The sequence below is a fragment of the Theropithecus gelada genome, chromosome 8, assembly GCF_003255815.1.
Source record: "Theropithecus gelada isolate Dixy chromosome 8, Tgel_1.0, whole genome shotgun sequence".
Lineage (NCBI taxonomy): Eukaryota > Metazoa > Chordata > Mammalia > Primates > Cercopithecidae > Theropithecus > Theropithecus gelada.
Window position 1 is genome coordinate 41,992,483 of NC_037676.1, and position 12,083 is coordinate 42,004,565.

The 12,083-nt window shown below is 37.5% G+C and overlaps 1 protein-coding gene across 2 annotated transcripts in view; it reads left to right on the forward strand.

Moving 5' to 3' along the window:
- Positions 1–12,083, forward strand: part of HOOK3 (hook microtubule tethering protein 3) — a 137,075-nt gene that overhangs the window by 100,440 nt on the left and 24,552 nt on the right. For both annotated transcript variants that reach the window (XM_025393252.1, XM_025393251.1), the window contains exons 16-17: positions 5,167–5,254; positions 9,731–9,765. In XM_025393252.1, coding sequence (XP_025249037.1) covers positions 5,167–5,254; positions 9,731–9,765 — 123 coding nt within the window. The remainder of the gene's footprint in view (positions 1–5,166; positions 5,255–9,730; positions 9,766–12,083) is intronic.

A 12,083-nucleotide genomic window follows, 5' to 3' on the forward strand; every position in this document is an offset into this window, starting at 1 on the left:
AAAAAAAAAAAAAAAAAAAAAAAAAAGACATGTTACTGATTTTTGGCCAGGTGCGGTGGCTCTTGCCTGTAATCCCAGCACTTTGGGAGGCTGAGGTGGGAGGATCGAGACCATCCTGGCCAACATGATGAAGCCCAGCTCTACTAAAAATACAAAAATTAGCCAGGTGTGGTGGTGCATGCCTGTAGCCCCAGCTACTCAGGGGGTTGAGGCAGGAGAATTGCTTGAACCCAGGAGGCGGAGGTTGCAGTGAGCCGAGATCATGCCACTGCCCTGCAGCCTGGCCACAGAGTGAGGCCCCGTCTCAAAAAAAAAAAAAAGAAAGAAATGTTACTGATTTTTGTATGTTGATTTGTAATTTGACTTCTTCCTTTCTTAATTAGATGCCGTTTATTTCTTTCTCTTGTTTGATTGCTCTAGCTAGGACTTCTGGTACTGTGTTGAATAACAGGATGATAGTGAGCATCCTTGTCCTGTTCCTGATCTTAGAGGAAAGACTTTCAGTTTTTCCTCATTCAGTATGATACTAGCTATGGGTCTTTCGTATGTAACTTTTATTATATTGAGGTATGTTCCTTTTATACCCAGTTGTTTGAGAGTTTTTATATAAATTGTTGAATTTTATCAAATGCTTTTTCAACATCAATTGAAATGATCATATGGTTTTTGTCCTTTATTCTGTTGATATAATGTGTCACATTAGTTGGTATGAGGATGTTGAACCATCCTTGCATACCTGGGATCAATCCCATTTGGTCATAATAAATGATCTTTTTAATGTGTTGTTGAATTTGGTTTGCAGTATTTTATTGAGGATTTTTGCATCAATATTCATTAGTTATATTGGCCTATACTTATATGTATATATATATATTTTTAAGACAGGATCTTACGCTGTCGCTCAAGCTGGAGTGCAGTAACTTAGTAGAGCCAGGTTTTCACCATGTTGGCCAGGCTGGTCTCAAACTCTTGACATCAAGTGATCCACCTGCCTTGGCCTCCCAAAGTGTTGGGATTACAGGCGTGAGCCACTGTGCCTGGCCTATAGTTTGTTTTGTTTGTTTGTTTGTTTTTTCTTTTGATGCATCTTTGTCTCATTTTCGTATCAGGATAATACTTGCCACATAGAATGAGCTTGGAGGTATTCCTTCTTCCTCTGTTTTTCAGAATAGTTTGAGTAGGATTGGTATTAGTTCTTCTTTAAATGTTTTATAGAATTTGCCAGTGAAGTCATCGGATCTGGGGCCTTTCTTTATTGGGAGACTTTTTATTATGGCTTCCATCTTGTTACTTGCTATTAGTCTGTTCAGGTTTTGGATTTTTTCATGATTCAATCTTGGTAGATTGTATGTGTCTAGGAATTTATTCATTTCTTCTAGATTTTTCAATTTTTTGGCATATAGTTGCTCATAATAACCAGTAATTCTTTGAATTTCTCTGGTATCAGTTTTGATGTCTCATTTTTCATCTCTGATTTTATTTATTTGGGTCTTCTCTCTTTTTTTCTTAGTCTGGCTAAAGGTTTGTCAATTTATCTTTTTAAAAAACTGGTTTTTGTTTTGTTGCTCTTCTGTATTGTTTTCTTCATTTCAAATTCATTTATTTCTGCTCTGATCCTTATTTATTTATTTATTTATTTAGAGACAGAGTCTCACTCTGTCACCCATGCTGGAGTGTAGTGGCACGATGGCTCACTGCAACCTCCACCTCCTGGGTTCAAGCTGTTCTCTTGCCTCAGTCTCCAGAGTAGCTGGTACTACAGGCGTGCACCACCACCCCTGGCTAATTTTTGTATTTTTAGTTGAGATGGGGTTTCACCATGTTGGCCAGGCTTGTCTCAAACTCCTAACCTCAAGTGATCCAACCACGTTGGCCTCCCAAAGTGCTAGGGTTACAGGTGTGAGCCACCACGCCCACCCTGCTCTTATCTTTATTATTTCTTCTACTAATTTTGTGTTTTGTTTGCTCTTCCTTTTCTAGTTCTTTAAGTGGCATTGTTAGGTTGTTTATTTGAAGTTTTTCTCTTTTTTGATGTAGATACTTATGCCTATAAATTTCCCTCTTACTACGGCTTTTGCTGTATCCCATAGGTTTTGGTATGTTGTGTTTCCATTATCATTTGTTACAATAAATTTTTCAGTTTCCTTCTTGATTTCTTCATTGACCCACTGGTCATTCAGGAACATATTGTTGAATTTCCATGTGTTTGTATAGTTTCCAAAATTTCTTTTGTTACTGATTTCTAGTTTTACTGTGTTCAGAGAAGATGCTTGATATTATTTCAGTTTTTTGAGTATTTTATAGATGTACTTTTTTCATAAATATTTTACTTATATTTGTTACTTACATACTTCATACTTTAACAGTTCCACTACTATTTTTGCTCACCTATTCCCCATTGAGAGAATTTAGCTGTTTTTAAACCATCCCAAAGAACATCTTGATACACACTGGATTGTGTTTTATGATGTTTACAATGGCTTCCACCTAGTAGGCTTACAGTATTGTTTGATGAAATAATCTCAAAAATGACTAAGATGGATAGTTGAAATAATCTTTTAGTTGGATACATATTTCCACTTTGCTTTCTGAAAAGACTGAACAGTATTACGGTATTACTAGTAATGTGTTTATGGACCTGTGTCCCCATATTGAATGTGGATTTTTCAGATAATTTATCCTTTTGTTACTCAAAACCACTCAGATTTTTTTACCTTGATGTGAAAAAGTTATTATAGCTTTAATTACATTTTTATTGTGATCCTTTCTAAATTATAAACCTATAATGTCTTGTAATTTAAGTAAAAAAATTTGTTATTAAACTTTTTGGCTATTTGGATTCTAAACACTTGTTGTCTTGTTTTCTCCTTAATTTGGAGCAGTCTGGCTTCTACTACTACCATTTCACGAAAGTATTTCTTACTAAGATAACTGGTCATCTCTTAAATGGCCAATCCCGTAGCAGCACTCAAGACTTTATCTTTCCTCATCTTTCTACTATATTCAGTGTTGTTATTCAGTTCCCCCTTCTTCAAATTTTTTATTTCAATAATGGCCTTCTCTTATATTCTCTGTCATTCTCTGATATTCTTCAGGGTGAGGTTCCTCTTTCTACTCCTTGGTTGATCCGCCATGGGCCATCTTTGTTAGTCTTTTACACTGTTTTTCACACTCTTTCTAGACAATATCATTTTTGCTCATGGCCTCAGTTAACTCCAAATGGCTCCCAAATCTGTATGTTCAACTCAGGTTTCTCTGTGCTTTAGATTGAGGTATCTAGCTGTTTGACAAATTTCTAGGCATTTCATTTCAACAAATGTAAAATCAGATCCCTATATTTCTTTCTTATCCTATTCCTTTTGTCTTACCTTCTCAGTGAATACCAAAATCCTTGTATTCTTTTGCCTTTTCTCAAGATAGTTCCTCCTCTGTCCCTTTCTATTTCTTCCTCTGTCCTTTTCTATTTCAGGCATATTTAATAATAATAATAGTAATAATAGCATTCTCTCATCTTCATGCCTGCTCTTGAACATTTTAAATAATATCTTCCATTGTAAAACCAAAGTGATCTGTCTGACATGCTACCTGTATGATCTGTCTAACCATGTTTTCCCTTCTTGCAATCCTTCAGTATCACCCAACACCTTTGGAAGTAAGCTAGTCTCCTGAATGTTGCATCATGACCTAGAGAATTTATGAAAGTCAAACCATGGGCTGGGCGCGGTGGCTTATGCCTGTAATCCCAGCACTTTGTGAGGCTGAGGTGGGTGGATCACCTGAGGTCAGCAGGTCAGTTTACAACATAGTAAAACCCCATCTCTACTAAAAATACAAAAATTAGCCAGTCGTGGTGGTGCGCATCTGTAATCCCAACTACTCAGGGGGCTGAGGCATGAGGATTGGTTGAGCCTGGGAGGCGGAGGTTGCAGTGACCTGAGATTGCACCATTGCACTCCAGGCTGGGCGACAGAGGGAGACTCCATCTCAAGAAAAAAAAAAAAAAGAAAAAAAGAAAAAGGTAAAAGAAAGTCAAACTGTGGAGTCAGCATTATTTAAGGTTGTCTGAGTTATTCCAGTTTCAGCTTGAGGCTTGCTGATTACAGGGTAATCTCAGCAGACACTTTGTATTCCATACATGGTTGTGCTGATCTCCTTTTCCCCAGTTTCTCTCCAGCCATTCTTCCTCTCATAACATACTCATCATCATACCATTCCTGAATTCACTGCATCTTCTTATTTTTCTGCATACTTTGGACATACTGACCTCTGTCTTGAACCTCCTTTCCACCTATAACCCACAGATGTTTTATTTATTATTCTAGTCTCATTTCAAGTCCAGTGTATTTTAACTCGTCCAGAGAGTTACTGTTTCTTTGACCAACTATCAGTTTTATATGCATCTGTGTACTACTTGGAAGTTTTTATCTGATTGTATTTTATTTGTTTACACTTTTTCCTCCCCACTGGGCTTCAATTCCGTGAGGGCAGGGATCTTTTGTGTGTGTGTGTGTGTGTGTGTGTGTGTGTGTGTGTGTGTGTGTGTGTGAGGCAGGGTCTCTCTCTGTTGCCCAGACTGGAGTGCAGTGGCACGAACACAGCTCACTTCAGCCTCGACCTCCTGGGCTCAAGCAATCTTCCTACCTCATCCCCACAAGTAGCTGGGACTTACAGGTGCTCACCACTATGCCTGACTGATTTTTGTATTTTTGGTAGAGATGGGGTTTCACCATGTTGGCCAGGCTGGTCTCAAACTCCTGAGCTCATACAGTCTGTCTACCTCGGCCTCCCAAAGTGCTGGCATGGGCCACCATGCCCTGCCTGAGTGCAGAGATCTTTTAATACTAATGCTGAGCACAGTCCTTGAGACATAGTCTTCATAAACATGTATTGAAGTGAATTTCAGAGAAATATGCATAACTACATTGGTTCTAAAATATGTGCCCACCCAAACACTGTGTTAGAAGTCATCATTCGAAATTTCAAGCAATACCAAAAATAATCAGAAAAGTAAGCTGCCACTCATGACGTTAGGCCACTACTATACTACTACTGCTATAACATGAGACTTTATTTTGTTAATTATACTTTCTAACTGACATGACAACCTAAGGAAAAAAGGCATACATAAGTCACTACTTGGAAAATTAATGTACATTTCATTTCTAGGCTGGTGAATCAAAGACTTCTGGAAGTACAGTCACAAGTTGAAGAATTACAAAAATCTTTACAGGATCAAGGCTCAAAAGCAGAAGATGTAAGTTTTAATATGTACCAACCATGGTCCGTCAGTTTCACAATGTTGAGAAATAACTTTTATTTTTTATTTGATGTTTTTTAGCAAAATAATTTAGTGTTATATTGGTTATAGAAAAGAAACAGTGTTTTCCTTTTTACTAACATTCCTTATAAAAAGGACCAGATCTGTCTCTTCAGGTTAACTCTGCTGGTAATTAGAAATTCATTTCTAGTTACCAACTGAGGAATTAATTGAGGCTTTATGTTTTAAATGTGCTCAACTCAGTGTTCAAAGATGAAGTATAGGGTTTTTCCCCTTTGGTCAAAAAAAATTGCTAGTGGGAATTTGGAATGTTCAAGTAGAAATTTTTAATATAAAAGTGATTTTAAGAAAATACTGCTGTCCCTAGAATTGCATTTTCTCTAAATCTCTGAATCCCTCTTACTCCTTCTGTTCCCCAACACTGGCCCTTTTTTCACATCCCCCAGCACTCTGCATCTCTGTCACAACTCTGCACACTTGCACTAGAATAGTGTAAATGTATCAGCCAAGGACTGCCTTTCTTCACACCTGCGTTTTAACCTTCTATCACAGTACTTAGGTAGCACATAGTCGTCTATCTCTGGCAAAAGTGTAAGTCAAATTTTGCAAATCCTTTATGTTCAATGAACAGTAAACAACAGAGCTAAGACTTAAAGAGTGTTCAAAAATAATGTAAAGAGGAGAAAAAACAAAATTTTGGTGATCAGTCTTTGCTTCAACCAGATGTTTTGTTTCTTTCCTGTTACCAGTGTAATTTGCTGTAAACTCTGGCATTTGAGCATAAATGTTTGTTTCCATTGATAGAGTCATTTTGGAGGATTAACTTCAAAACTATAGATGTAGCCAATTCCATTTGGCCTTTTTAACATAAGAGGATATAAAAACAAAAGGAACCAAAGAAAGGGAGTTAAGTATGTTACTTAAAATTTGTGAATACTAGATACAAAAAGCTCATCCATGGCCTAGCTTAATGAGTTTCTCCAGACATCATCTTGTGTATATTGGTAACATGTTCTTCATTCTAACATGAGTGATGTTAGCTCATCCCTTAATCAATGCGTTGGCAGTCCTTGTTAGATTCCCAGATTGATTTCTGATTCCTAAAATTGTCACCAACATTTAAACTTCCGTATGCCCTTATTAAAATTTAAAACATGTTTTTATTCAAAATGCTAAATCACAAAGAGGTGAAACAAAACTACATGAGTGTATTAAAATATTACTCAGCCTAATTAAGTATCTTAGAGATGAACTGAATGGGGCAACATTTCTTAATTCAGTGAAATCACTAGGTCCTTTAAACTGAGATAAATGTAAAATCCATTCTGGTCTCTAAAAGTCTGAGGAGACTTTTATTGATTTGTTATGGGAGTGAGGGAAGGGCATGTGGTACATGGGAAGTAAAAATGGTGAAATATCAGAATCAACTTAAACTTCAGTGTTACAATGATGGCCATTGTGCATGGTTCTCTTACATTAAAACATAAAAGCATTTATTCTTCAAAAGATAATTTGGCATAGCTTGATTAGGTATCACTATGGTAATCAAATCTAATTAAATATGCTGTGGGCCATTACTTTAACAGAACGTATTTCAGAAGTGAGATGCCAGCCGTGTCAAGTACTAGTTACATAAACTCGTCCATTTATTTGATTGTCCAGATGCCAATGTCTTACTGTAAACTAAGCAGAACTTTGCTCTGAGCTCTTTTCTATATGTAGAAAAGATTCAGATAGCTGAAACCGTGCCTCCAAATGGCTTAGAGAAATAAATAGTACAGTACAGGATATATGGTTCTTGCCCCAGCAAATATTTTTATGTTTTTGTCTTACTTTTCTCTTTCTCTAACTTAAGAGTGTTGCATCTCGGGAATGTACAACACATAAAGCAACCTGCCAAAGGAAATGGTCTCCTCTGGAGAAGAACAACATAACTTCTGCCAGCTTCTGTTATCAAAAGCACAGTCCTTTCATGTAATCTTAAGTCAGAGTAGAAGGGGTTGCACATTTTTATTATTATTTTTATGTAATTTGTTTTTAGCATGGAAGCAGAAAAACATTGTTATATCCAGCCATATGGATAATTTGAGCTAGCCACAATATATAAAACTTTTAGAGCACAAGACAGGATGAGGAGACAGTAGAAAAAAGAAAAATGTACATTTCTTTTAAAAAAGTGCATATCTTGGGCTGGGCACAGTGGCTCACGCCTGTAATCCTAGCACTTTGGGAGGCCGAGGTAGGCGGATCATGAGGTCAGGAGATTGAGACCATCCTGATTAACACGGTGAAACACCGTCTCTACTAAAAATACATAAAAAATTAGCCCAGCATAGTGGTGGGTGCCTGTAGTCCCAGCTACTCGGGAGGCTGAGGCAGGAGAATGGCATGAACCCGGGTGACAGATCTTGCAGTGAGCAGAGATTGTGCCACTGCACTCCAGCCTGGGCAACAGAGCGAGACTCCATCTCAAAAAAAAAAAAAAAAAAGTGCATATTTTTTATTTCTGTTCATGAATTACTAAATCGTTCCTTCTCTTGGCTGCTGTGTTTGCTTCATACTAATTTGTCCTCTCTGTCTCTTGGCATGGTTTCTGCTCAAGGCTATTGTAAGTATGGCTTCCTTTTCATTTTTATATAGTGAGCAGTTTTTGGATTTAGACTGCCATCATAGTTGATGGTATGGAAAATTTTATTAAGGTAGTTTTGTACAAAATGAATATCTGGATTACTTGCCTTGTAGGTTTGGGACCTTTACAATTAAGATACTTAAAGGTTATCGAACTCTTAAAGAGTCAACCGACAAGAAGTCTGCTCTTGGTTTTATTCCCCATTCCACTCCTGTTCCATCCCATTATTATAATTAATTCATTTATATAAATTATCTTGATACAGTCTACCCTCCTTCTGCCCCGTGCTTTGGTAGGAACAGTCTTCAGTTTGGAGAGGCACTGCAGCATAGGAAGCATGGAGTTGAAGGCCATGCATGGACTCTGGGGTCTGGCAGACCTGGGTTTTGGATCTGCCACTTGAAAGCTACTAAATGTTCTCCAGCCTGTCCTTCCTCAACTGTAACGTGGGGCTATTGTTACACAGGCTGTGAAGTTTACATATGACAGTGTCTATGACACGATTTAGAGCATTGTTTGGCATATTAACCACCCATTTAACCATTTTATTATATATCTTCTCAGAGTTAAAGTTTTGCTAGACTCTAATCAAATCATAAGCACAGAATTAAAGTTTCTAAAAAGTATTTACATTTTACCCCTGTGCTAAAGAAGGAATGAGCAGTAATCGAAAGTTAATAGAGTTGGCCGGGTGCAGTGGCTCACACCTGTAATCCCAGCACTTTGGGAGGCCGAGGGTGGGAGGAGGATCACTGAAGCCCACAAGTTAGAGACCAGCTTGGGCAACAAAGTGAGACCCTGTTTCTATTTTTTTATTTTTTATAAAATAAAGTTAACAGGGTTATCTTTTTGTATATTTGGAAAGCGGTGATAGAGGACATGTGGATCTACTGAGGTAACTATAGTTAACATATTGAGGAAAGAAGTGAAAGTTGAAGTATTACAGAGCTGTGTTAGAATGGAAATGAATAAAAATTTATGGTAATTATTATCAAAAGAACTTAGTGTGAGGGTTCCTTTTCCCTCATCACTGGCGTTGATTGGACAATTTGTTTTATAAGCCTATATTAATTGGGTTTTGACTGAATTAATTATATAACCATTTATCTCAAAATGTTTCATAAAATTGATTAATAGTATGTACTGTGTAAGTTTAATTATGAAATTTAGTGGTCTTATAGAGAATGTCTTTATTGTTTATTTTTAGGTCAATTTTGATCTCCTGCTTTTCAGGAGCCTTTTTTTTTTTTTTTTTTTTTTTTTTTACCCAGTGAAAGCTACATTCTCCAACATATTAAAGGTTGTGCATATGCTATCCTTCACATTCCCATACCATTGCATAAATTATTTGTAACCTGTGCATTTTCATAAGTCACTGATTAAGTCAGACGTATTTATAGAAGCTGACCCAATACTTTATCATGACTCAAGGAAAATAGCAGATAAGTGTCTTAAAGGAAATCTATTATTACTAGGGTCCTGTCTGCCTACCAAATCCAGGAATATTAGGTCTATAATTAAGTGGCTTTTTCATTCCTATTTTATTCATCTGCCTGATTATAAATAGAGAATTCATATATATATCCAGGTTGTGGGTATTTCATACTGATTGTCATCCCTTAGGGGGATGTAATTATAATCTAATTACATGTCTCCCTTTATTAAAGAGATTTAAACTGGGGTACATTGTGTGTTTTCAGCTCTTTGACCAAACAAATTACTGAGAGCTCACTCAAAATTCTGACTATTGTACTTTTAACTTAAAAAAATATTATTTTAGTTAAAATGTGAGGTAATAAACTAACTTTGTTTTTCATTTTTAGTCAGTCCTTCTAAAAAAGAAGCTTGAAGAACATCTGTAAGTATAAAAGCTGTTGAGGCTGATTCTTCTATAGTGGAACAGACGTGCTTTGTGTTAGGTAGTTATGGGTGTGTCTAGGCGTTGGCATAGGTGGCCCTTGAAGAGATAGAAAATTATAATATATATTAAGAGAGTCTGAAGGGTCACTCCCGCCCAAGGTTCTCAGGTCAGAATAATGACTGCTTTAGAACTGCCTTCTCAAATGAGACTTTAGGGTTTTCTCTCTGTGATAATCGTAGTTAGGAGTTTGAGACACTCTAGATCATGGGTCAGACACCTCTTTCTATAAGAGTCAGATAATAATTGTTTTTTAGGAGTTGAAAGCGGGTCTCTGTCACAGCCACTCAGCTCTGCAGTTGTAGCTTGAAAACAGCCATAGACAATACATCAATTAATGGTTGTGACCATGTTGTAGTAAAACTTTATAGATACAAACAGGCAGCAGACTGGTTTTGGCCCATGGACTATAGCTTGCCAGCTCTAAAGTATTGCCAGCTTAATCTATTTATTTTTAAAAAAAATTTTAAGAGACGGGGCCTTTTAAAAAAGAGACCCTGTCTTTAAGATACTCTAAGGTCTTTAGGAGACAGGGTCACTATGTTGCCCAGGCTGGACTTGAACTCCTGGTTTCAAGTGATCCTCCTGCCACAGCCTTCTGAGTAGCTGGGATTACAAGTACATGCCACCACACGCAGTCTAATATTCTTTCTTAAGTAAATTTTTTAAAGTCTGTGAAAACTTGTCAGTAGATTTTCAAATATTTCCTTGAGTTACAAACAAGAACTTTTTGGTATAAAAGGTAAAGTAAATTTTAAAATATTCACATTTGTTTTTTCATGAAGAAGAAATCTTCTCTCTTTATCTCTAACTGAGGTTGACCATATTAGAAATGTTTCATAATTTTTCTTGCACCCCTTCTCATCCTTTTCTAGCAAAACTCCTGGCAAGCATTGAATTAGTGACTATGAATTGATAGCCCGTTAAAGTGTTACAACTTTACACTGTGCTAAACCAGACATCCTCAGTACCACAAAGATAATTTGGATTTATTCTACTAGGATGGGAAAGAAATTCTCTTCTCTGGCAATTTGCCTCATGCTATCCAGTTGGTGTTTTTGTGTTTTAAACGGTAAATATGGGAGACACAAGATACTCCTGGCAACAGATTTGCTAGCAATTCTAGCAGTGGGCAGATTCTTAATGTACTAGAACAGAAAATATTACTTTTGCCTTTCGTGAGATTACCTGCAATGAGAATTTAGTACTGAATTCTGTCCTTTAAAAAAAAATTCTCATTCCTTTATGGCAAAAAATATAATGCCTGTCATTTCATAAAACTACCAACTGACCATTATTCTGTGCTCAGTCATTTACATGGTGAAAAATCTTCATCAGAAAGGATTTATTAGTGAAGATGGAGACTGTTAGTTCCTATAGCTGCCATGTCAAATTACCATACACTGGATGGTTTATGGCAACATAAATTTATTCTCTCATAGTTCTGGAGGCTAGAAGAACCAAGGTGGCAGCAGGCTGGTTCCTTCTAGAGGTTTGGAGGGACAGTCTGCTCTGTGCTCCTTGTTGTTGCTGGTAACCGCCAGCAGTCCTGATGTGTTTGGTTGTAGACAGATCACTCCAGTTTCTTTCTCCACCTTCACATGTCATTCTTTGTATGCCTGTGTCTCGTGACCTACTGATAAGGATGCCAATCATTGGATTTAGGGCGTTCCCTGATCCAGTGTGCCCTCATCTTAACTAATTATATCTATAAACACCCAATTTCCAAATATTGTTACATTCACATATCCTAGGAATTAAAACTTCAATTTTTCTTTTTAGGAGACACAATTCAGCCCACCACAGGAGCCACAGATATCTCCAAATAGGGCCAGCGTCATGCACATTTAAAGTGACAATGGGCTGGGTGTGGTGGCTCACGCCTGTAATACCAGCACTTTGGGAGGCCAAGGCATGTCAGTCGCTTGAGGTCAGGAGTTTGAGACCAGCCTGGCCAACATGGTGAAACTCTGTCTCTACTAAAAATACAAAAATGAGCAGGGCATGGTGGCGTGCACCTGTAATCCCAGCTACTCAGGAGGCTGAGGCAGTAGAATTGCTTGAACCCAGGAGGCAGAGGTTGCAGTGAGCCGAGATCATACCACTGCACTCGAGCCTGAGCAACAGAGCGAGACTGTCTCAAAAAAAAAAGAAAAAGACAAAAGTCGGGTGCGGTGGCTCACGCCTGTAATCCCAGCACTTTGGGAGGCCGAGGCAGGTGGATCACTCAGGGTCAGGAGTTCAAGACCAGCCTGGAC